Raw genomic sequence first — 22291 nt, 5'->3', positions numbered from 1 at the left:
CAACAAATCTATCCCTAGAGCCTTCGTGAAAATTTTTGCACAATTCTCTGTCGTTGAGCAGTAGACAAGCTCCATCTCTTCATCCATAATTAGGTCCTTATGCACATAATGATACTGTATCTCAATGTGCTTTTTGTGAGCTTGAAACATCGGGCTCTTGGCGATAGCCATGCAACTCTGATTGTTGCAAAGCAACACTGCTGCTCCCTTATGAGCAACACCATGTCTCCTAAGATCCTTCTCAATGAGACTGCTTCACATGAAGCAAGGCATACTGCCACAGCCTCTGTAGAAGAAAGTGCCACTCTAGACTACTTCTTGTTGATCCAGGGTTAATTCCAGACCCAATAAGAAAACAGTAACCAAAAACAGATTTCCTACTATCACAATCTCCTGCCCAATCTGAGTTAGAAACTCCAGTCAAGGAATTGTCCAATGTAGCCACCCTCATTGCCTGTGGACAGGCACCCAAGCCCCGTGAACCCCAAGATCGGGCATCCCCAAGTCGGCATCCTCACTATGTGAACCCCCAAGATCAGGCATCCCCAAGTCAGCATCCTCACTGTGTGAACCCCAAGATCAGGCATCCCAAAGTTCGTGAACCTCAAGGGCGCCCACAAGGCCAACCACCAGCCATACAAAATGGAATCTTCGGTGACTCCACTTCCAAGTTTGGCTACCCACTTGACCGACGAAGTGGTGTCCACCTTCTTGTCGGTGCCTCTCACCTACTCCAATGGCATTTGTCACCTGCTTGTGCTAGGCGCCTACTCCAAAGGCATCTGTCAGTGACCACTTTTAGCACCTGGCTCATGATAGCCTACCCATTGTATATAGAGAGCTTGTTGTACCGAGGGGGGATCCCCAATGCAATACATTGTCTTGTGATGTCCCAACTATTGCCTACTTCTATCTTGTGCTGTGTGCATGTCACTTAGGTTTCTCTTGTGTGGTGCTCCGTTCTTGAGTATGTGTGAGTGCGTAGTGGAGTGGGGTAGGGAAGTCGCCATCTCCCTAGCCTGTGTGAACTCTTGAGGGTATATTGCCCTAGAGAGGACCCTAGTGATTTAGTGTGCTTGCACGACGGGCATCCCATGATCCCAGTCCACTACAGGTACACTAAAAATTTGGCGACCCTATTGGGGACTGGAGTTTCCAAGATTTTGAGTCTGTAATAGTTCATCATCTTTGCATGCCCAACACCCGTTCTCGGAGTTCTAGTTCTGTTGTCCCATCAAGAGTCCCCTCTCTATTAGGTGTTCAAGTCGCAAGCGGCCGGTCCACTTTGTTCCTCCAAAAGGTGCTCCTGCTCCAATCCCTCTACCCATGGCCGCCATGAATCAAGGTCACCCTAGGAACAACCCTCCAGTTCGAGAACCCTTGTTAGTGGTGTTGGGCCGGATTAACATCAAGTTTCCCATGCTCAAAGGTTCCACCTCGGAAGATGGGGATGACCATGTGCGACGCTTCATATCTATGTGCAAAAGCCGTGGTCTCGAGCGGGAGGATGCCTACTTGGCTTTATTCCCATGCACTCTAGAAAGCTCCACTGACAAGTGGTTTAGTCAGTTCGCGAGTGACCACTTTGTGGACTGGCCCACCTTGAGGGATACCTTAGTTCGCACCTTCAGGCCGGGCAACTATGAAGACGGCATTCTCCAAGACTTGGGAAGACTTCAACTCTTGCCTGGGGAGAGTGTGTCTGAGCCGATGACACGGACAAGGGTCTTGGTATCTTGTCTGCCAACCTACCTAGGTTTCTTTATGGTCAAGCAATGGGTGCTGCAAGCCCTGCCCCGGTCCACCCAACAAAAGATCAAAGAAAGCAAGCCTGCACCTACCACCTTATTGGACTTCCAAGAGCTGGCCTCTCAACTGGAGAATGTCCACTTGATGTGTGAACATGAACAATTCTTCAGCCTCTGGAGTCATGTCCTCACCCGCCGATCCTGTGGCCACACTCACAAGGGAGCTGGATGCCCTGAAGCTTCATAAGGTGCAAAGTGAAGACAACACTCTGGCCCAGCTAAAGAAGGAGATAGAAGAACTCAAAGTGCTACAAGAAGCAAGGAAAACACCTGCCACCCAACCCTGCCGGTCATTTCACATCCTTCACCCCAGCACCCACACCTATCTACCCGCCCGCCATTCCTGCATACCACCACACACCCTCACCCCCTAACCCATACCTTCCACCCCTCATGCCCACTCCACCATCTCCTGCACCTTCCACCCTAGCCGTTACCCCCGCTCCCCGCTCCCCGCCCCCCTGTTCCCTGTAACCGTCCCATCTTATGCTACCGCTGTGGGGAGTACGGTCACTACCAAGGTTGATGTCCTCATCCAGAAGGGACACCCCCGTGCCATCACTGCCCTGAGGCCAAGGATCACTACACCCAGGACTGCCCGAAGCAACGAGCTGGTGCCTCCCTTGACTTCATCTCCCCGGTGCCAGCTGCCACTCACTTAGTCTTTGTGGGAAGTGCTGCAGACACCCCTTCCTCCGTGCCAGTTCACCCATCCTTCACCTTGGGAGTGTCCCCTCACCCAAACAGCCCACCACCCTCATCTCATGTGGAGCACCCCACCACAGGTGTGGTCACTCGTGGTCAAAAGCAGATCCTTGGAGAACCAGAACCATCACCGGAGCAAGGTGAAGTCCCCTCACATCTCTCATAATGTGGTAGACCATGCCTTTCTGCAAACTATCAAAGATCTTCAGGAGGCACCACCCATGTTCCCTACTGGGCATGCTGATGTGACTCCCCACCCCGCACCTTCAACAGCTTCCCTGGCTGACCTCCTCAAAGAGAGTAAGGGGGATGTCACTCTACCAACTGCTCCAATTTAGCCTGGCTGCCCGAACGCAATTGGATCTACTACTGCACCAACTAGAGGAGGAGTCAAAGCTTCTAGGTAGTGAGCCACGGATTTGGGTGGGCCTGCAAGCAGCCAAATGTCTGGGCATCACTCATGCCATCAGCACCCTCACTGATTTCAAGAGCCCTCGTCTTACAGTACAAATCAAGGGTACCCCTCTCTCTGGAGCCATTGTGCATGGCGGATCCAGAGTCAACCTGATGTCGGAGTTCACTCTCAAAGCCACTGGTCTGCAGATTACCAAACCATCCAACTTCCATGTCTGGATGGCTCATCAGTGTGAGGTGACACCTCTGGGGCTTGTGGAGGGAGTACCGGTCCAAATTCAAGATGTTGTCTTCTCTCTCGATTTTGTGGTCATCCGTCTTCTCGAAGTCAAAGGGGCATACTCTTTACTGATTGGCCGGCCATGGCTGCGAGGTGCTGGTGTGCTGCATGACTGGGGTACCGATAGGTTGTGGATCCCTCAGTCCCATGGCATCAGCATAAATTTACCAGAAATTACATTAAACCAAGGATAACAAATCTGTACTGAATGGTTGGAGTATCAAATCATCTCCGAATTGCAATCTGAAGTTACAGAGATTTGTATCAGATACCCAATGGTTAATTTGAATCCTCAATTGCACCAAAATACAATGATTAGTGTTGATTAATCATTGATTAGCAAAATAATCCTCTGTTTTGTGTGCAGAAAATAGAGTATGCGGGGAGTCCATATCTGGGGCCTTAGAGTTCAAATGAGCTCAAGTCCTTTCAAGGCCATCAATAGCAATTAGTCTAGTAGAGAATTAAGCCAAGAAACACAAGATTTGACCAAACATTGAATGCTTAATCTTTGTTTTACTAAAGTCACTTGCAGATTTGATGAAGAGCTTGGATCTCACTGTAGACTTGATCAAATCAAAATCTGTCTTCACCAACTTGTAGAGCATCCTTGAAAACCCCTAGGGCCAAGAGGAATCAGAGCCATTGCATTTGATGAAGCAGGGAAGATCAAGCCCCTCCACTGGCTGGGGGTGCAGAGGTTACTTGAAAAAAAGGTAAAAAATCTAATTATCTACTAATTCTAATTAGCCAAGTGATTAACAAGATAATGGTCTCATAAACTTGATGGATTCTAGGCTCGGCTCTGATACCATGTTAAATTTGCAGCAATGTGATGAGCTATGGTGGATCAAATGCTAGAATCAACATCATTAATAAAGAGATTAGATGATAATTAAGACGTGATTAGTGAGTAATTAACTGATAGCTTAATGTAGGCATGGATAATAAAAAACCAGCAAATTCTCATTAGACCAATGCCACCCATGCATCCCCGTTCTCAGCCTTTACAATCTTGAATGGTACCATCTTCATTTCTTTTTGTTCGTGCATCGTCAAATTGGTGGCCAATGAGGCGTTTGACACTGAAGAGAGGGTTGGAAGCATTGGTCACAGCTTGCCGTTTTGCGGGCATGCCCACAAGACATTCACCTTTTGAAGCGAAGGCAACTACAGACGGTGTGGTCCTAGCACCCTTTGCATTTTCTTTGATGCGGGGCGCCTTTCCTAGCCTAGTGCATCCCTAGCCTAGTGCATCGTCGGCCTCACCCTCGTGCATCCCCAGCCTCACACCCTCGCCCCTCTTGCGCATCCCCGCTCATCCCCTTGTGCATCCCCAACCTCCCACTCCATCCCCGCACCCACGGCGCATCCCCGCCACTTGGGCATCCCCACCATCCAACCCTTAAAAAAAGAAAAAAGAAAAGAAAACAACAAAAAAAGAAAAAAAGAAAAAAAAAGGAAAAATAAACCAAATATACCTGCTGGTGCACCCTCCACAACCGGCGATTTGCGCACCCCCATGCCCTCCCCATGACCCTTTCCCTTGCATCTTTGGCACCCCTACACTACCCGACTACCCCACTTCTTTGCATCCCCTTCGCCATATTTCCCTCCTGCACCTCAACATCTGTGGTAGATATCTCTTTAACTCCTGTAGTGCACCTCAACATCTGCCTGTTTGCTTTTGTGTTCACCGGGACGGTGAACGGATTAATTGGTGGGGGACCTATAGCCACCCTCACTGACTGTGGACAGGCACCCAAGCGCGTGAACCTCAAGATTGGGCATCCCTAAGTTGGCATCCTCACCATGTGAACCCCCAAGATCGGGCATCCTCACCGTGTGAACCCCAAGATCAAGCATCCTAAAGTTCGTGAACCTCAAGAGCGCCCACAAGGCCAACCACCAGCCACACAAAATGGAATCTTCGGTGACCCCACTTCCAAGTTTGGCTACCCACTTGACCGACGAAGTGGTGTCCACCTACTCGTCGGCACCTCTCACGTACTCCAATGGCATTTGTCAGTGACCTACTTGTGCTGGGCGCCTACTCCAAAGGCATCTGTCAATGACCACTTTTAGCACCTGGCTCATGATAGCCCAAGGGGCCACGCCCATTGTATATAGAGAGCATGTTGTATTGATAGGGGATCCCCAATGCAATACATGGTCTTGTGATGTCCCAACTATTGCCTACTTATCTGCATATAAAATCTTAGCTAAAGCCTTGAGTATAAAGTTGCAACGGATTCTCCAAAGGACTATCCATGATACCCAGAATGGGTTCCTCCAAGGAAGGAGTATATTTGATAACATCTTTTCTTTTTGGGAAGCTGTCGAGTGGGCAAAGGCTAGTCAGCAGCCTCTTGCCATTCTTTTGCTTGATTTTGAAAAAGCTTATGACAGAGTGGATTGGGATTTTTTGGAGGGCACTATGGCACACATGGGGTTTTTCCAAAACTGGATCAGAGGTAGGTCCTGCCTATACAGGAAGGCTCATAGCACTGTTTTAGCCTGTGCGGGGCGTGGTGAGCGTTTTCAGATTTCCCGTTTAGTGAGGCAGGGCTGTCCCCTCGCCCCTTTACTGTACCTCATTGTAGCTGAGGCTATTAGCAGGTTTCTTCGGGCTGCCCTCTTGGTGCCAATAACCTTCCTTTTGGAGGACGATGCAGAAGATCCCAAGTGTGGTTTCTCAAAATTGGGTCAAACTTTGACTTCATGGCCCCCTCTCCAGTTTGGATCTCCCAATGCTTCCTCCAAGTTGGCTGGCTCCTGTACTTTATTATCTTAGCCATCAAGGTCATATTGACAATGTGAGCGAAGGCCATCTTCTGCTCCTCTATTCTCGTGGATCTGTTGGCTCTTGTGTGATTGTCGACGGAGCTTTCCCATCCAAAAGTTGCTTCACTCATTTAGGATATGGCCCCTTACGAGATATTGTAGGCTTCTTTTCTTCATTATCTTCGAAGGATAGGGTGGACGGAGCCCTCTATTTATTCTGTTAAGGCTTCTTCTCGAACACCACATCGTGGCTGACCATTATCTTCTTTGCCTCAGGGTCATATAGTTGATAACTCTTTGACTCCGTAGTGTATCCCAAGCAGATACACTTTCTGCTCTTTGAATCCCACTTGGTTTTGGATGAGTCGAAACATGCACAAAACAGTCACAACCAAATGTCTTGAAATATGCATCTGAGAGTGTCTTACGTGAATAAGCTTCTTGAGTGTCGTGCCCTTCACTGTCTTTGTGTAACTTCTATAAAGGATATGCACTACAATGTTAACTGCCTCGGCTCAAAAAGAATTATGTAATCCTTCGCTTTTGAGCATACTCCGCGCCATCTCCACTGTTGTGTGATTCTTTCGCTCTACTATATCTTTTTGTTGCGGAGTATGAGCAATTGTTAACTCTCTATTGCACCCGTGCTCCTTGCAGTAGGCATTGAACTCACTTGATGTGAATTCTCCTTAATCTCCTCGAAACTTCTTCAGCCTCTTTCTTGTCTCATTCTCTATCAAGTTATGCGATACATACTTTGAACTTTCCAAAACCTTGAGCCTTATCCCGAAGAAAATACACCCATATCTTCATACTGAAGTCATCGATTGGTAACAAAAATTAGGAAGAACCACCTAATGCAGTGGTTGGCATTTTACCATAGAGATCTGCATGTACAAGCTCAAGAGGAGCCTTTGCATGATTCTTGTTTTCTTGTGTAAATGCATGTTGATGGTGCTTGCTCATCATACAAGCTTCACACACATCTAACATCTTTGAAAATGTTGGTACATCTGTCACATCCTAGACCTTTGCATCTCTTTGAAGATTACAAAGCTCAGGTGCCCAAAACTCTCATGCCATAGCTCGCTTTTCCCCACATTGGCTCGGGCTGTAAAAGCCGACAACCCATACAAGTTGTTGTGTCAGATTCCTTTCCCAACGACATTGCCGCTGGCATACGTGATGACTGCACTAGTATTATTGAAGAGAACCTTCAAGTCACGGTCACCTATGGCCTTCCTCTTGATATTTGGAACATAAAGGACATTGGACAACTTCTTAGTATCACCGTTGCTAGAAACAGAAGAAATGGTACTTGAACCTATGGCTGGGCATTTGGCGTTGTTCTCGAGTCCCGATCGCTACCAGGATGGACACCTCCACAAGCTTGAGGGAGGTATACCAACCCTTTTGACTGGTCATATGTTGGGATGCTCCACTGTCGATGATACATGAACCATCAGATGTTGAGGAATGTTTTACTTTTGCACAGATTTCTTCCATTGCCACAAACAGTTCCAATTCCACTTCAGCCTGTCCTGGACTTGGCACTTCCAAGCCTTCAAAGTGCCATTCTTCTCATCCGCTTCCTTCAGTCGACACGATTTCACCACGTGACCAAGCTTGTTGCAGTAGAAACACTTTGTCTTAGATATCTTCTTCTTTTCATAAGCATTGGGGTTACTGGAGCCCTTCCCCTTGTCTTTCTTTGCATTTGCGGAGAATGCCGTGTCGCTACTATCCCTGGCTTTGAAACGCATCTCCTCCTCCACCAGCATTGTGCCGAACTCAAAAGTGAGAGGTGGATTGCGCACCTGCGTGTTCAGTGAGGTCACCAAATGATCGTACTTCGGGGGCAATACTCTGATGCACATGCATGTAAGCTCCTCGCCGGTCTTTGTGATCCCCATCATTGCCATTTGACCTTGTAGATTCTTTATCCGCAATATGAAGTGCTCTGCTACTTCTCCATCGGAATGCCTTTTTGCTGCAAGGTGATTCTCAAGGTCCTTGTCCGATTTCTCGTCTCATATTGGTTCTTTAGGACTTGCCATGCTTTAGAAGTTGTGGAAGTATACGGAATCAGGCTCATCACCGAATCAGTGACGTTGGTGACAATGGCACATTGTGTATTTGCATCCCTTCGCCTCCAAGCCAAAGCGAGAACAGGATCTGGCGGTATGGTCTGTAGTGGATCTGCCGGATGTAGAGTAGGATCCGGCTTTGCATCAACCCGTGTTATGGTTTCCCATGTTACGGTTTCTCACAACTCATATGAATCAAGAATGGATGTAATCTTGAACTTCCAAAGAGTGTAATTTGTCCCATCCAACTTCCCATCACCAAAAGGTGGAGGGCTGCGTTATTTGCAGCTTGGGCTCTCTCTCCAAATCTACCTTAAAATAGCAAATTGCCAAAAATAGGCTTTGCCTAGAGCCTTTGAAACCAAGAGTTGCCACACCGCCCATGATGTGTCATGGTTCACACATAAGTTTGGTTACATCGGTTGGCCAACATATGTGTCCAGCGTGCTTTCTAGTGCCGCCAACACCTCTGGAGGTACACATACTTGCATGGGCTTGAGGAGCCTCTAATATGCTAAGGTAGGTCCCCACTCTGCCTAACTAGCCCTCTTGTCTTCCACAAAAGACAAGCATGGGGCAGTTGAAGATAGGAGGGTATATCCTTTGGACTAGGTATACCCTTTCATCTTCCACACTGCCTTAGCATGTGGGATTATTTGGCATCCCTTTTCCCATTTTGCAATCCCCACTACCTATTCGAGATTTCAACCTCCAACACTCCCCTCCAATCGAGCACGGAGGGAAGTGGCCCAGGACTATGAACCGGGGCTCTAATACCATCTTGGAAACCAAGCGTTGCCACACCGCCCATGTTGTGTCATGGTTTACACATCAAGTTTAGTTACAACGGTTGGCCAACATATGTGCCCAGCGTGCTTTCTAAAGCCACTAGCACCCCTGGAGGCGCACACATCCGCATGGGCTTGTGGAGGCTGTGGTATGCTAAGGCAGGTCCCCACTTTGCCTAACCAGCTCTCCAGTCTTCCACAAAAGACAAGCATGGGGGAGTTGAAGATAGGAGGGGTCCCTTTGAACTATATATACCCTTTCATGTGCCACAATGCCTTTGCATGTGGGATTACTAGGCATCCCTTTTCTCACTTTGCAATCCCCACTACCCATGCGAGATTTGCACCTCCAACATTCAGGGCCTAAGTGCCAAGCATGGGAGGAGCGTACTTTTCACAACATCACAGGCCGGGACACCTGGCATCCCTTGGAGTTTGGTGGGATGCCCCACAACCTCGCCTTTTCTTGATCTCACCACTGGGCTGGACAGCCCTACCTTGTCCGGTCAGGATCACTTTTATGTAGATGAGTAGGGATGTGACACAGGCGGCATGGTGGGGATCCTAGCGGGAATCTTTCACCATCTGGTCCATCCTTATGATTTGGACTAGTTCGGTTAGTGTCGACATATTTTACGAAGGATGTGAACGGGGGAATTTTTGCAACGTATGATGGGTTTGCCAAGCAATCTGGAACTTTATGAATTATGGACTTCCTACACAGGATGTGTGGATTTCATATACCATCTGGAAGGACTGTGGATGGTCAGAAGTTGAAGCAAGACCTTCATGGTGAATTATGCTGGCATGGACAGGTCTGAAATATGGTTTAAAGTCATGGATTCCAGGGATATAATCATTTATGAATTTATAAGGTTTATAAGCTTATGGTTTCAAACTTCATTAAAGTTTGGGCAGACATTACATGTTGGGCATGGATTTATGGACAAAAAAGGGCATCTACCTTCATAGGCAAGATAAAAGCACCTTAAATTGCGCAAACACTGGTTGTGGGCCTAAAAGCGGCATAAAACTTGTGCTACATGCTGAAGAAAGCTAAAAGTGACTTGTATGACATGTTTATGCTGGTTGAGATGCTTTTTGGAGCTTTGGGTTGATATTCTGAGCTGGTCGACCCTTGTATGAGCAGATATGCATATATTTGAGAGCGACTATCAAATACAGTGAGAAGACAAAGTAGTTTGAAGGCTAAAATCTCTGTTTTGGGACTGATTTTCAGTCCTTGGACTGTGTGGACAGCAAACTCTAATCACATACGAAGCATGTACGTAAACGAAAAGATTCAACTGACACTTGGAAGACTCAATTGCAGGCTGGTCATGGATTTCTCACGTGGACAGCCCACTTCACATGAGTGATTTCTGTATTTTCTCTCTGTACTGCAGAATCCTCTCTCTCTCTCTCTCTCTCTCTCTCTATAAGGGTTTCTGTTTACCTTCCAGTTCCAGTTTCATTTTCTAGATGCCAGTAGTATCATCTTTATTTTTCATTTTCTGGTTTTTTATTCTGACATTGTAACAGATCCACCATGATGTAACTTTTTGGTCTCATAGGTCATTATGGCCTTTTGAAGACGTTAATATAACATTTCATTTCATTTCTCTCTCATTGCGAATCTGTGTCGCCTCCCTCTCCCGCCTGCTGCCCCCCCCCCCCCTCTCTCTCTCTCTCTCTCTCTCTCTCTCTCTCTCTTCGAACCTGTGTCGCCTCCCTGCCCCGCCTGCTGCCCTCTCTCTCTCTTCGAACCTTGGGAAAACCAAGGTTATGGTCTTTCATACATCGAGACAGGGCAGGAGTCAGCTGACATTCACTCTCGCAGGACTCCAGGTGGAGGTGGTGACATCATACGTGTACCTAGGGGTTACCTTCTCTGCAGCAGCCACGCGCTTCACCATGGGTTCAGCAGCCAGAGCTAGATTGACACGGGGACATGTAGCATTGGCTATGTTAGAGAGATAGTGCCACGAGGCGCATTTTCAGGAGCCCCGGACGAAGGGGTGGCTATTTGACACATTAGTCACACCGGCACTGATGTATGGAGCAGCGGTATGGGCGCCAGGCCTTGCTACCCATTGGTGGACACAGATAGAGAGACCACAAGCCCTCATGATGGCACGCATGATACGCAGCAAACCGTCAGTACCTCATGACATTATCCGAGCATAGTTTGCTGTGTCTCCTATGATGGTAGAGGCCATATTCCAGACTATATGCCTGCTAGACAGATTTAAAGAGATGCCACAAGACAGATTATCATTTAGAGCTTTTGAGGCATCTAGACAGTGGCTGAGGCAGGAGACAGAGGATCATGGTATGCACAGGTCACACATTGGTTCTCACAACATGGCCTAGACATGGATCATCTACCACCATTCCAGTATGACAGGGATGCACCACATATCCGTCTCTCTCATAGAGAGAGGAACAGAGTATTGAGAATGGACCTATGGCAGCTCTATACACGAGAGACATGGATATCGCCTACACAGCCTCTTCCGCAGACGATGCTATACTACAGAGATCACTTCATGAGTATCATTGATGATGGATTTATAGAGAGGCCTAGATACATGGAGGGCTTTTTACCACACGCCTCCCGCACACGCCCCTCGAGTAGCTATTGGTCAGCTTAGAGTTTCATCACATCGATTGGAGATCGAGACTGGCAGAGCAGCAGGGATCCCCCGAGAGGAGAGGGTATGCAGATTGTGCAGAGAGGAGATGGAGAGTGAGGAGCAATATGTATGCAGATGTAGAGCATATACAGCGATCAGAGAGAGAGATTTCATTTTATTCAGAGAGCCACATTCCCTACGCCAGATCTTTGAGGCACAGCAGACCAGTGCATACTACTGGGGAGACTCATTCTAGACATACAATGTCACAGAGAGACATCATTACAGGCTCAGAAAGCTCCAGAGGGGGGACAACAGACACAGATTACTACATTTTTTCAGAGATCCACCCCACTCCCAGTCCCTACACAGCAGGGAATTACTCTCCAGAGAGCAGAGACACTCAGAGCCCGCAGGAGACAGATGACACTTGGCTTTCGGACACCACGCCTATACCAGAGAGAGATGATAGAGATTCGAGCTCAGTTTCACAGAGAGGGTGCAGAGCGACTGGCTCGCTTCAGAGCAGACCCAGGCATGTTCTTCAGGGAGCTGTGGACACCCCCTTCATTGATGTATACCATTTTATACCCCCAGTATGGTACAGGATGGAGCTAGCTAGGTTGCATATCATGATTGTATACTCCATGCATATAGCTTTGCATTCTCCTAGTAGTAGAGCTCCATCCCCTCCCCCACTCATTGTACTTATTGCACACTTAGATTCAGCTTTTTAGTTTAGTACTTTTTCATTTTGTTGGGATGACTGAGGATACCCCACATAGGTACATTGATTTGTCTCATAGGCCGAGTTCGGTCTTTTGGAAGACGTTAATAAAATCTTTCTTTGTTTCTTTCTTCCTTCGAACCTGTGTCGCCTCCCTCTCCCGCCTGCTGCTGCCCTGCTTGTTGCCCTCTCTCTCTTTTAGCATGTGAGTGCCTTGCCCCCCTGCGCCGCCCTGCCCTACCCTCTTCGCTGTTCCCCATCGAGCGCCGCCCTGCCCTGCCCTACCCTGTTTCGCTTCGCTTTTGCCGCCCTGCCCCCCTTTGCCCTTGTGCCGCCCTGCCCTGCCCTCTTCGCTGTTCGCCCACCTCCCTTCTCGGCTGGGCTGGCCCGTCCTTCCGCCTCCCTTTTCCCACCCACCCTTGCCCTGTTTCGCTTCGTTTTTGTCGCCCTGCCTCCCTTCGCCCGAGCGCCGCCCTGCCCTGCCCTGCCCTCTTCGCTGTTCGCCCGCCTCCCTTTTCCCACCCACCCTTCCTCAGGCCCCCAAGGCAGCAACATAACTTGCTTCTCCTCTCTTTCCCCTTTTCCCTACATGACTTGACCCCCCCCCCCCCCCCCCCCTGTTGCTGCTGTTTCGCGCCTCTGTCATGGATTAATTTTCAATCCATTGGCTGTGGGAATCTGCAAAAAGTCATGGCCAAGACCGGGTTTAAGGAGGAGCTCGTGAAGGTGGAGGACAAGCTCGGCACAATTATCAAAGAAAACAAGAAGATGGTCGACTCTTCTGTCACCGCAATCATAAACCGCCTCTCCAAACTTGAGAAGGGATTTGACAAAATCCAAGAGCTCGAAGAGAGATCTTCCAAGCAAGAGGCTGAGATTTCAGCTTTAAAGGAGGAACTAGTGGAGGCCAAATTGCATGCTAAGAGTCAAGCGGCTGAAATCTCAGCCCTCAAAAAGGAGTTGGAAGCCACTTCAAAAAGCAATCTTGAGGATGGAAAATTTCAGCCCTCCTTTATTGAAGAGCTGAATACCATCAAGGAACAAATGAGGATCATTCGAGAGGAGAAGGAGCAACATAAAGAGAAGACATCTTCATGGGTGGAGGTGATCACAAAGACACAAAAGAAGATGGACGAGGCGGAGAAATGGATCGAGGTCGCCAAGAAAGGGAAAGGTAAAGAATCGCCACCCATCCCCACTCCCACCATCATCAACATGACCCTTGAAGAGGAGCAAAGGAGGAAGTCCCGGGCCTTACATGTATGAGTGTCCGGTCTAAAAGACCGTGATGATGCGGAAGGGGAAACCAAGGAGCTCTTCTCTATGATGGGCATTGAAGCCGCGCACACAAAGGCATGGAGAGTGGGAACGAAGGGAGAAGGTAGTGGTGGCGAATCTTCTAAGGAGAGAGCACTTTTATCACAGTCGTTTCCCCTCCATGGAAGCGAAGAAGGACTTCTTGAAGAGACGTCCTACACTCAAGAAGACGGGAATATTTCTTGGAGATGACCTCACACTCTCGCAACTTGCTCACATGAAAGAAGTTATGCCAGAGATAAGGGCAGACCGAGAGAAAGGGAAAGTGGCCTTCTATAGAGATGGTAGAGCGGTGATTATGGAGAGGCGCTCTTCATGACGGCGCGAGACCTATGGGACTACACTCAAAGTTGCTACTTGGAATTGTAATGGATCTCTACGTCTTGATGTAGGGGCTTTTGAGGATAGTTTCACTGGGAGGGACATCATCTTCTACTGTGAGAAGCATCAGGCTCCTGGACAGTCCATGCCTTATGTTAGTGGATACCGATGGGAGACAGCTTGTAGACAGGAGACTCGTTCAGAGCATAGAGGACGGGGCTCAGGAGGAGTGGCAGTATTGTTTAGAGAGGAGCTACAGCCACTGATACATATAGTCCGCAGAGATGAGCAGGCTCGGTACATGTGGGTTAGACTGAGGGTAGAGACGGGCAGATAGATATCTCTACATTGCTATATGCTATTTTGCTCCTAGTACATCACTGTATGCATCACCGAGAGGGCAGTCTCCCTTCTCTATTTTGGATGATGACATTTGGGAGTTCTCCAGGGACGGTGACATCATTCTCCTAGGGGACTTCAATGCCAGGACCACCCATAACCAGATAGTATTTTATGATACCTCAGAGGAGATGTTGAGGGAGCTTGATGTTAGGGATATGGGCCTATCTAGACTCTCACAAGATGAGGAACACACTGAGTATGGGCGGTATTTGATAGACATGGGGACTGCACATGGATTGGCCATCCTGAATGGCCTACAGAGATTCCCGACAGCGGGCGGTTTCACTTGCTTTCCGCATCGGCATGGTGCTACTACAGTGGACTATGTTATGGCTCAGCCCAGTCTCATTCCCTCTTTTCAGGATTTTATGGTAGGCACTAGGCCGGTTGGAATAGCAGTGGATCATGCTATCTTGTCCTTCACTCTCATATTTCAGTTCAGAACCGCTCCATTGGGACAGGTCTCCACACACACTCGTTATACCTTTACGAGGGAGACTGACAGCGTGTACACGGATGAGATATACATACGCTTATGTGCCGAGGAGCCGGGACAACCATTAGATGAGCTCACTCAGATATTGATAGATACGCTTCATGCTGCAGCATCAGAGGCATATCCGCATAGTCAGCCTACATGGAGACGACGATCTGGGAACATGCCCCAGAACAGTTGGTATGATGAGGAGTGCAGAGAGATGAGGATCAGATTATAGAGGGAGGTGCTCATGGGTGTTACCACTCACAGACATTCACGGATTACCTTCCGGCACCTAGTGCGACGGAAGAAGAGGGCTTATCTTGCTCAGTTAGAGAGGGATTTGTATCAGTTATTTATGAGTCAGGACTCACGTGAGGCATGGAGACTATTCCATGAGCATTCACCATCACCAGCCATTACCTCCACAGAGATTTGGGGTGAGTATGCAGCATCCCTGTACACAGCAGCAGGACAGCCGCCCCTGCCAGACCCATCGGAGCCATGCCCAGAGACATGTGCTTTCTTTATTGCTGAGATGGTAAGGAAAGCTATTGACAGGATGAGGACTGGGAGAGCATATGATCATGATGGTTTGGTAGCAGAGCACTTTATTCATGCCAGAGATATGCTTGCAGAGCTTATTGCTATTATGTTTAACCGAGCCATGTGTGAGGGTTTTTCTGAGACTTGGAATATGTCCACGATTGTGCCTATCTTCAAGTCAGGGGATCCCATGCTTCTTGGGAATTATCGTACCATCATGATTGGTCACACATTGGCTAGATTATATGCATCTATTCGGAGCACAGCTAGCAGGGACATGGATTGCGCTGTTATTGTATGCTGATGATATTGTGCTGATCTGAGATTCTCCAGAGGGGATGCAGCGTCATTTGGATGCATTGCACACGTTTGCACAGGACAGTGGATTGTCTGTTAACCTTGGTAAAACCAAGGTGATGGTGTTTAACACCACATCACAGTGGGTTACGAAGTCAGTACCCACCTTTACATATGGTCAGGAGATAGTGGAGTATACAGATCCATATACTTACCTTGGTGTGGTTTTCAGTGGCCCACTATTTTTCTTGAGGAGAGCAGCGGAGACCAGATTGACCAGAGCTTATGCAACATTGGGGAGACTAGAGAGGATGTGTTCGCAGGTTCAGTTTTAGGAGCCTCGAACAAAGCTCTAGCTCTTTGACACTTTGGTCACTTCAGCCATGCTGTATGGAGTGGAGATATGGGGACCCTCAGTGGATCACCACAGCCGAACTGGTAGCACTGATGGATGGAGACATATGGAGAGGCCCTTGGTTTCTATGATTTCCCGGATGATTAGGGCCAAGGCCTCCGTACCACATGATATTATCCGTGCAGAGATGGCTGCCCCCCCATTGGTAGTAGAGGCACTCACTCGATCAGTCTCCTTTATACATAGCACTTGGGCTCTCTGTAGAGACAGATATGCTCGCTTAGCCCTGGAGTCTTCACGACAGTTGGCATCACAGGGAGACGGATCATGTTGGTATGCACATGTGACAGCTTGGTTCCAGTTGCATGGCTTTAGTATGGACAGGCTACCTCCATTTTAGTACTCCCTGGATGCACCCTCCCTCTCTCTCACACGGGCAGAGATTTTCATCAGGCAGGACTTGATTCAGCTGGACACTAGGAGGACATGGACACAGCTGACACATGAGCTTGGTACGAAGATGGCTTTCTATAGAGATCATCTTCTCCAGCTCACGCAGGATGGATATGTGATTAGACCCAGCTACATGGATACTCATCTTTCTCATGGGGTACGGTGTGCTATTGGTCAGATGCGCACATCCTCACACCAGCTAGAGATTGAGACTGGCAGATTCAAAGGAGTACCAGCTGAGTCCAGGATTTGTCAGCTGTGCCAGATGGAGCCAGAGACAGAGTTACATTACATATGTCACTGTCTAGTATATTATGAGATACGAGGCCGTTTTCACTGCCTGTTTAGAGAGGGTTTCGGACCACTTTCTAAAGTCATGAGATACCAGGATCAGAGATGCCTCAGATTATACTTGCTGGAGCTTCGTAGACATAGAGAGGGTCTCTTGAGAGGGAGGGGATCAGACTTCTTTCGACCAGAGATTGAGCAGTCAGGCCAGCAGGCATTGCAGCTAGCCCCAGAGTATAGCCGCACTAGAGGTACACTGATTGATCGGGCTATAGAGCTGGGGCGGTCCAGGCGCCCCAAGATGAGAGGCCCATCTCGACACCGGCGGAGACTACAACAGAGGATCAGGACCATACTAGCACGGCATGGGAGACGTCCATTATATAGATTTAAAAATTCACAAATAAGGGATTTAAAATATAGGCCTTGAACGCACGCGATAGGGATATTTTACATATAGTGACCCCCTCAGAGTACTCACCATGGATGACATTGAGGATATCCGCCATCGACCGATGAGAGACATCTTTGGATAGTGATGTGTACTCAGTTTTACAGAGAGGGTGCGGAGCGACTGGCTCGCTTCAGAGCAGACCCAGGCATGTTCTTCAGGGAGCTGTGGAGACCACCCCCTTCATTGATATATACCATTTTATACCCCCAGTATGGTACAGGATGGAGCTAGCTAGGTTTCATATCATGATTGTATACTCCATGCATATAGCTTTGCATTCTCCTAGTAGTAGAGCTCCATCCCCTCCCCCACTCATTGTACTTATTGCACACCCAGATTCAGCTTTTTAGTTCAGTAGTTTTTCATTTTGTTGGGATGACAGAGGATACCCCATATAGGTACACCGATTTGTCTCATAGGCTGAGTTCGGTCTTTTGGAAGACGTTAATAAAATCTTTCTTTCTCTCTTTCCAAAGTTGAACCCTCGTTTTAGGGTTTTGGGACTGCAAACCAAGGGGCTTTTATGGATTGAAGGCTTCCATGGTGTGGTCTTGCTATCGGGAAGAGCGTGGAACTGTTTGGAAGGATGGATTTTGCTATCTTCATGGAGGCCTGTGTGGGCTGAAAGTTGCTTTCGTGGAAAGCTGTGTTTGGACACTTCTACCTATTTGAGTAAAGTTTGGAAATCCTGGTGCTTGTGCACTGCATCCTTTATTTGAAATATTACTCTTGAGGAATAGAGAATTCCGTCAAAGGGGGGCCGGCCGTTCTGGTCTCAATGTGGTGTCTTGTGTATATGATTTTTATTTTTCAGCATATGTGATTATGTTTAATGGCTGTGGCCAATGTTTAGATGTTAAGTTCGGATGGATGGTTATGTGAAAGTGTGTTGAAGACATTTGTCTCCCGGGCTTGGGAATTTTTGGTCAGAGTGGTATTAGAGCATAGACTTCCTTGGAAGGAGAGGCTTCCTTCCAGCAATGAGGAAGATAAAAGGTCAGAAGTGGGAACCGCATTGACCATCAATTGCTTTTGAGTGTGACCAGCCATCTTTAGAGTTTATGCTGTAATGACAGAGTCATTACTGTTATATTATGGATGGAGTATGTCTCTGGTGGGGAACCATCTCTTTGCATGGGACAAGGCATGAAGATTTTATGTTGTTATGTCTCGTGGACAATGACAAGCTCAATTGATCAAAGAAAAAAATGAGTATCTTTGAATTCTTGCAAGTTTGAGGTTGTTGATTTTCTCCTGAGAAATATGTTATGGAAATCTGACCCTTGCATGCATGCGCAAGGAGAAGTGTGTTGTTTTCCTTGAATTTGTTTCAGGAAGACACTTATGGCTGGAAAGCTTAGAGTTTTTGTTTGGAAAAAAAAATCTTGGTTTTATCTATGGATCTGGCCACAATACCTATAACTAGCTTTCTTTTGGATTGAAATACCTCCTACATCTAAGGAAAAAAGTTTTAATTTGAAATTTGGATCATTCCATATTGACGAATATTGGATTTTTTTGGACTATATCTTCTGGACTTCTTCGATATATATCTTGATGAAAAACAATGACTTGGATTAAACCCTGTGTGGTGTGTTTGCGAAATTGAAACATGAAGCATGGTTGGTCATGGTGAAAACCAGCGTGGACAGCACATAGAGGGTGGTCTCTCGAGTGTGTCCATGGGATTGAGTGCTCATAAAGCCCTAGATAGACCAGGCAGTGCCTGGTGCCTACCGAAGCTCCCGCCAGGAGTATTCTTTGACTTGAAGAGTGGTGCTCTCATGGCTGTGGTGGGATGGTACAGATAGGAGTGGTACTCCAGATAGGCTCGTATGACTGGTACCCTTTAGGAGGTTGGTCACTTCATCTAGATAGCAGCCCAGAGGCGGCTCAACGCTCTCAGAGAGTAAGAGGGGCATCCACCACGGTTTTTCCTCCCTTCAGTGCCTTTAGGAGCAGATCCCAGATAGCCTGTGGGTGTGTAGGAGACCAGCTTGAGAGAGCCCGCACCGCTCTTGCATCCTTGGAGGAGTAGAGAGTGGAGTATTGGTACCATGCCCGTGCCACCTCCTGGTCTACGCAGGGGACAAATTCCCGAGATTTCTTTGCAACCACTGGGCTCCTTTGTCACCACACGAGGGCATCTAAGCCTTGAGGCGACCTGATAGATCAGTCCCCCCCCTCTCTTGCGCCCCCCCCCCCAAAAGAAAAAAAGATCCCCGAGATCTGGGATGTCACCTCAGAGTCCTATTTTCATCTTGCTTGTGTTGAGCCAGACTGCCCAAGTCGCTGTTTCCCTGTAGAGTTGATTCAGCACATCATACCTTAGCGCATTGAGGTACAGAGAGTTTGGCAGTGACAGCTGCTCTTAAGGCCCAACTCTAGGAGAGACTCCTTTCTCACTTGGGGATTTATTGCATGTTTCTGGAGTCAAGACCCCATGTTTTTCCTAATGAAGAGGAGACTAGAGGAGTGGTTCATACTGTGCCTTGGAGCTGCTACAATGTCTGTTGGAACCGGAAGCACTTGGTTGTTGACTCACTTGGAAGATCTTAGAAACTATTACTGCTTGGAAAATTTGCAGGGACATGCATTGATGTGACTCAGAGTAGGCCAATCATTGTGTGTCATTTGGTTTGATGCCACTCATACCTTAGCTATCACCTGGAGGGCACATTCAAGACTACTGAGTCTGGAAGTGATGCATCCATGGGAATATGTGGTTAGAAGTCTCTTGAGTCCATTGAAACTTACGGACTGACTCCATGTTTTTGCGCTTATGATGCTTGCTTGGTTTCTGAAACATATGGTGTTGCACTTCTAGGTAACAATGTTGAGCAAAATATCTGGACTGGCTCCATGTTTTGATATTTTTTAGCTTTTCATCAGCAGCTTGACAGTGGTAATGTCTAGCAGGTTTTGAAATCTTTGCGAGAATCGAAAGGTGCCTTGGAGTTGGTCAGTGCAGAAATGCGCTTTGAGATGGGTGAGAGCCAAGAACCTCTCAATGTGGAGAGCAAAACACAGCTGCCAGTAAGCCCTAGCTGCATCAGCTTTAGTATTACTGCTGTTGCTATGAATCCGTATCTCCTTTTTATTTCCACGTTTTGAGTAGAAGTTTTTATTTTTCATTGCAGATGAACTGGATTGTTGCAGAAATGATGATTCAAGCAAATTCTTATGTTGCTCGCCGCATTTATGAGTATGCTACACTCCCCAGTACTACACTCTCCCCAAAAAAATCAGTGAAAAAAGGAAAAAGAAAACCAAATTGACACAATCCAAAGAGGCGTCTAACATGTAAGACTTTTGGACAGCCAAGTGTCAGGAACCACTCATGAGAAAATATCTTAGCTAAATTTTAGCCCTTTCCAAAACCTGAGTTTCGGAACTATCTTGATATTCCTCATGATTTACTAGCCCCTTGTCTGTATTTACGGCTTGGATGACATTTTTCAAACAAAGGAAGTGATACTTGTTGAATCTCTCCAAATTTTGGGCCTCTGTTACACTTCATTTAGTAACATGATCAGAATTTCTGTGCCCGTTTCCTCATCAAGGTGAAGTGGCTCCCAGAGGAATTGATGAATCTTAGAGAGACCATCATCAGCCACAGATTCTCATTACTCCCGTTTTCTCAGGTACAGAGAATAACATGAAGCTGCTGAGTTAGGACTTCAAGTGGGGGACAGATCAGATCCAAAGCTTATGAGGATGCATTCCATTTGTGCCCATAGATCCTTTTTTCATAGGAGCGTCAAGGCTACCTGCTGGCGTAAGGATGGGCGGTGCAGTTTGGATCATGGTCACTTGACATCCAAGACCCAAAACCAGGGCTCCACCTGCCATTAGGCAGAGAAGGAGAGTATGCTACTTTCCCATGGCACACTCTAGGTTGCTAATCTCTAGTGGTGCTATGTGTCTTTGTAACCATGTTTTGACCCTCTATCCTCAATATACTAAATTCACATAGTTTGCCTCACATCTTTTTCAGTCTTGCTACTTGGTAGAATGTAGTTGTCAGTCTTAAAATTTATTATATGCCAGTGTGCTTGATGGGTGCATATTGATAAACTACCTTACTGCTTTGGTTGGACGATAATAGCATTATCCTTTTTTCTGTTTATTTTAGAGAGACATACTTGTGTGAGTGAACAAAGGACCAGGGAGTTCAAGGCATTATGTATGGGTCAGGCAGGCTTTTGCCTGAGACCACTCCACACTGGACGTCATTCTCACACAGTCATCATGAGGAGACTATTGTAGCGTTGTGGATTTCTTTTAGGCCTTTGATCTGGTTTTATGGATCAGAGTAATTAGCCATTGACACAACTAGATGTGGAGGATAAGGGTATTCGGGACCTTTCCAAACTTTATGAGTAGATCACTGTTCGTGCATGCTTAGAGCAAGGACTATGAGAGGAGGTACTTAGAATGATAGGACTGAAACACGGCTTCCCCCTCTCCCTCAAAATATTCCGGTTTGATATAGATCAGCCGGAAGATTTTATTCATCGCCTAAGTGGTGATGGCACTGCCAGCAAAGATGGCAATTTTTATATTCCTTTATGCAGGTGGTGTAGTGCTACTGTCATACATGGCAGAGAAGTCCCAAATGCATCTTGATGCATTACATTCTTTCCCTTAGGAAGGAGACTTGAGTGCCAACTTTGCAGAGACCAAGGTCATGGTCTTCCATACGAGCTTTGGAAGGCTACAGAAGGACACTGGGGATAGTGAAACTGAGGCATGGTGTACAGAACTCATAACCTCATATGAACCAGCAGCAGAAGCAGCTCTTGCACACTTAGAGATGAAAAGTTTGAAGGGGCATTTCCAGCAGGTCCGAAAAAAGTGCCTCCTCTTGGCCTTATTGGTTTGATCAGAAGTCACAGTGTACAGAACTCATAACCTCATATGAACCAGCAGCAGAAGCAGCTCTTGCACACTTAGAGATGAAAAGTTTTAAGGGGCATTTCCAGCAGGTCCGAAAAAAGTGCCTCCTCTTGGCCTTATTGGTTTGATCAGAAGTCATGTATGGAGCACCTTTTTGGGTGGGCTTACGTTACATCACCAGATTGGAGTTCATCAATTAAGTGGTTGCAAGTGATGATGCTCTCAGTGTCGACCATTTTGGGTATCTCCAGA

General features: G+C 47.3%; 1 protein-coding gene across 2 annotated transcripts in view; it reads left to right on the top strand.

The window, feature by feature from the left end:
* Nucleotides 1-22291, top strand: part of LOC147634763 (uncharacterized) — a 239842-nt gene that overhangs the window by 75772 nt on the left and 141779 nt on the right. For both annotated transcript variants that reach the window (XM_086803941.1, XM_086803942.1), the window contains exons 19-20: nucleotides 20060-20176; nucleotides 20281-20345. In XM_086803941.1, coding sequence (XP_086660067.1) covers nucleotides 20060-20176; nucleotides 20281-20345 — 182 coding nt within the window. The remainder of the gene's footprint in view (nucleotides 1-20059; nucleotides 20177-20280; nucleotides 20346-22291) is intronic.

This window comes from Cibotium barometz, chromosome 10 (assembly GCF_041138505.1).
Source record: "Cibotium barometz isolate CiBa-2024 chromosome 10, ASM4113850v1, whole genome shotgun sequence".
In the NCBI taxonomy this organism is placed as follows: Eukaryota; Viridiplantae; Streptophyta; class Polypodiopsida; order Cyatheales; family Cibotiaceae; genus Cibotium; species Cibotium barometz.
This window is presented reverse-complemented; position numbering and strand designations above follow the sequence as displayed.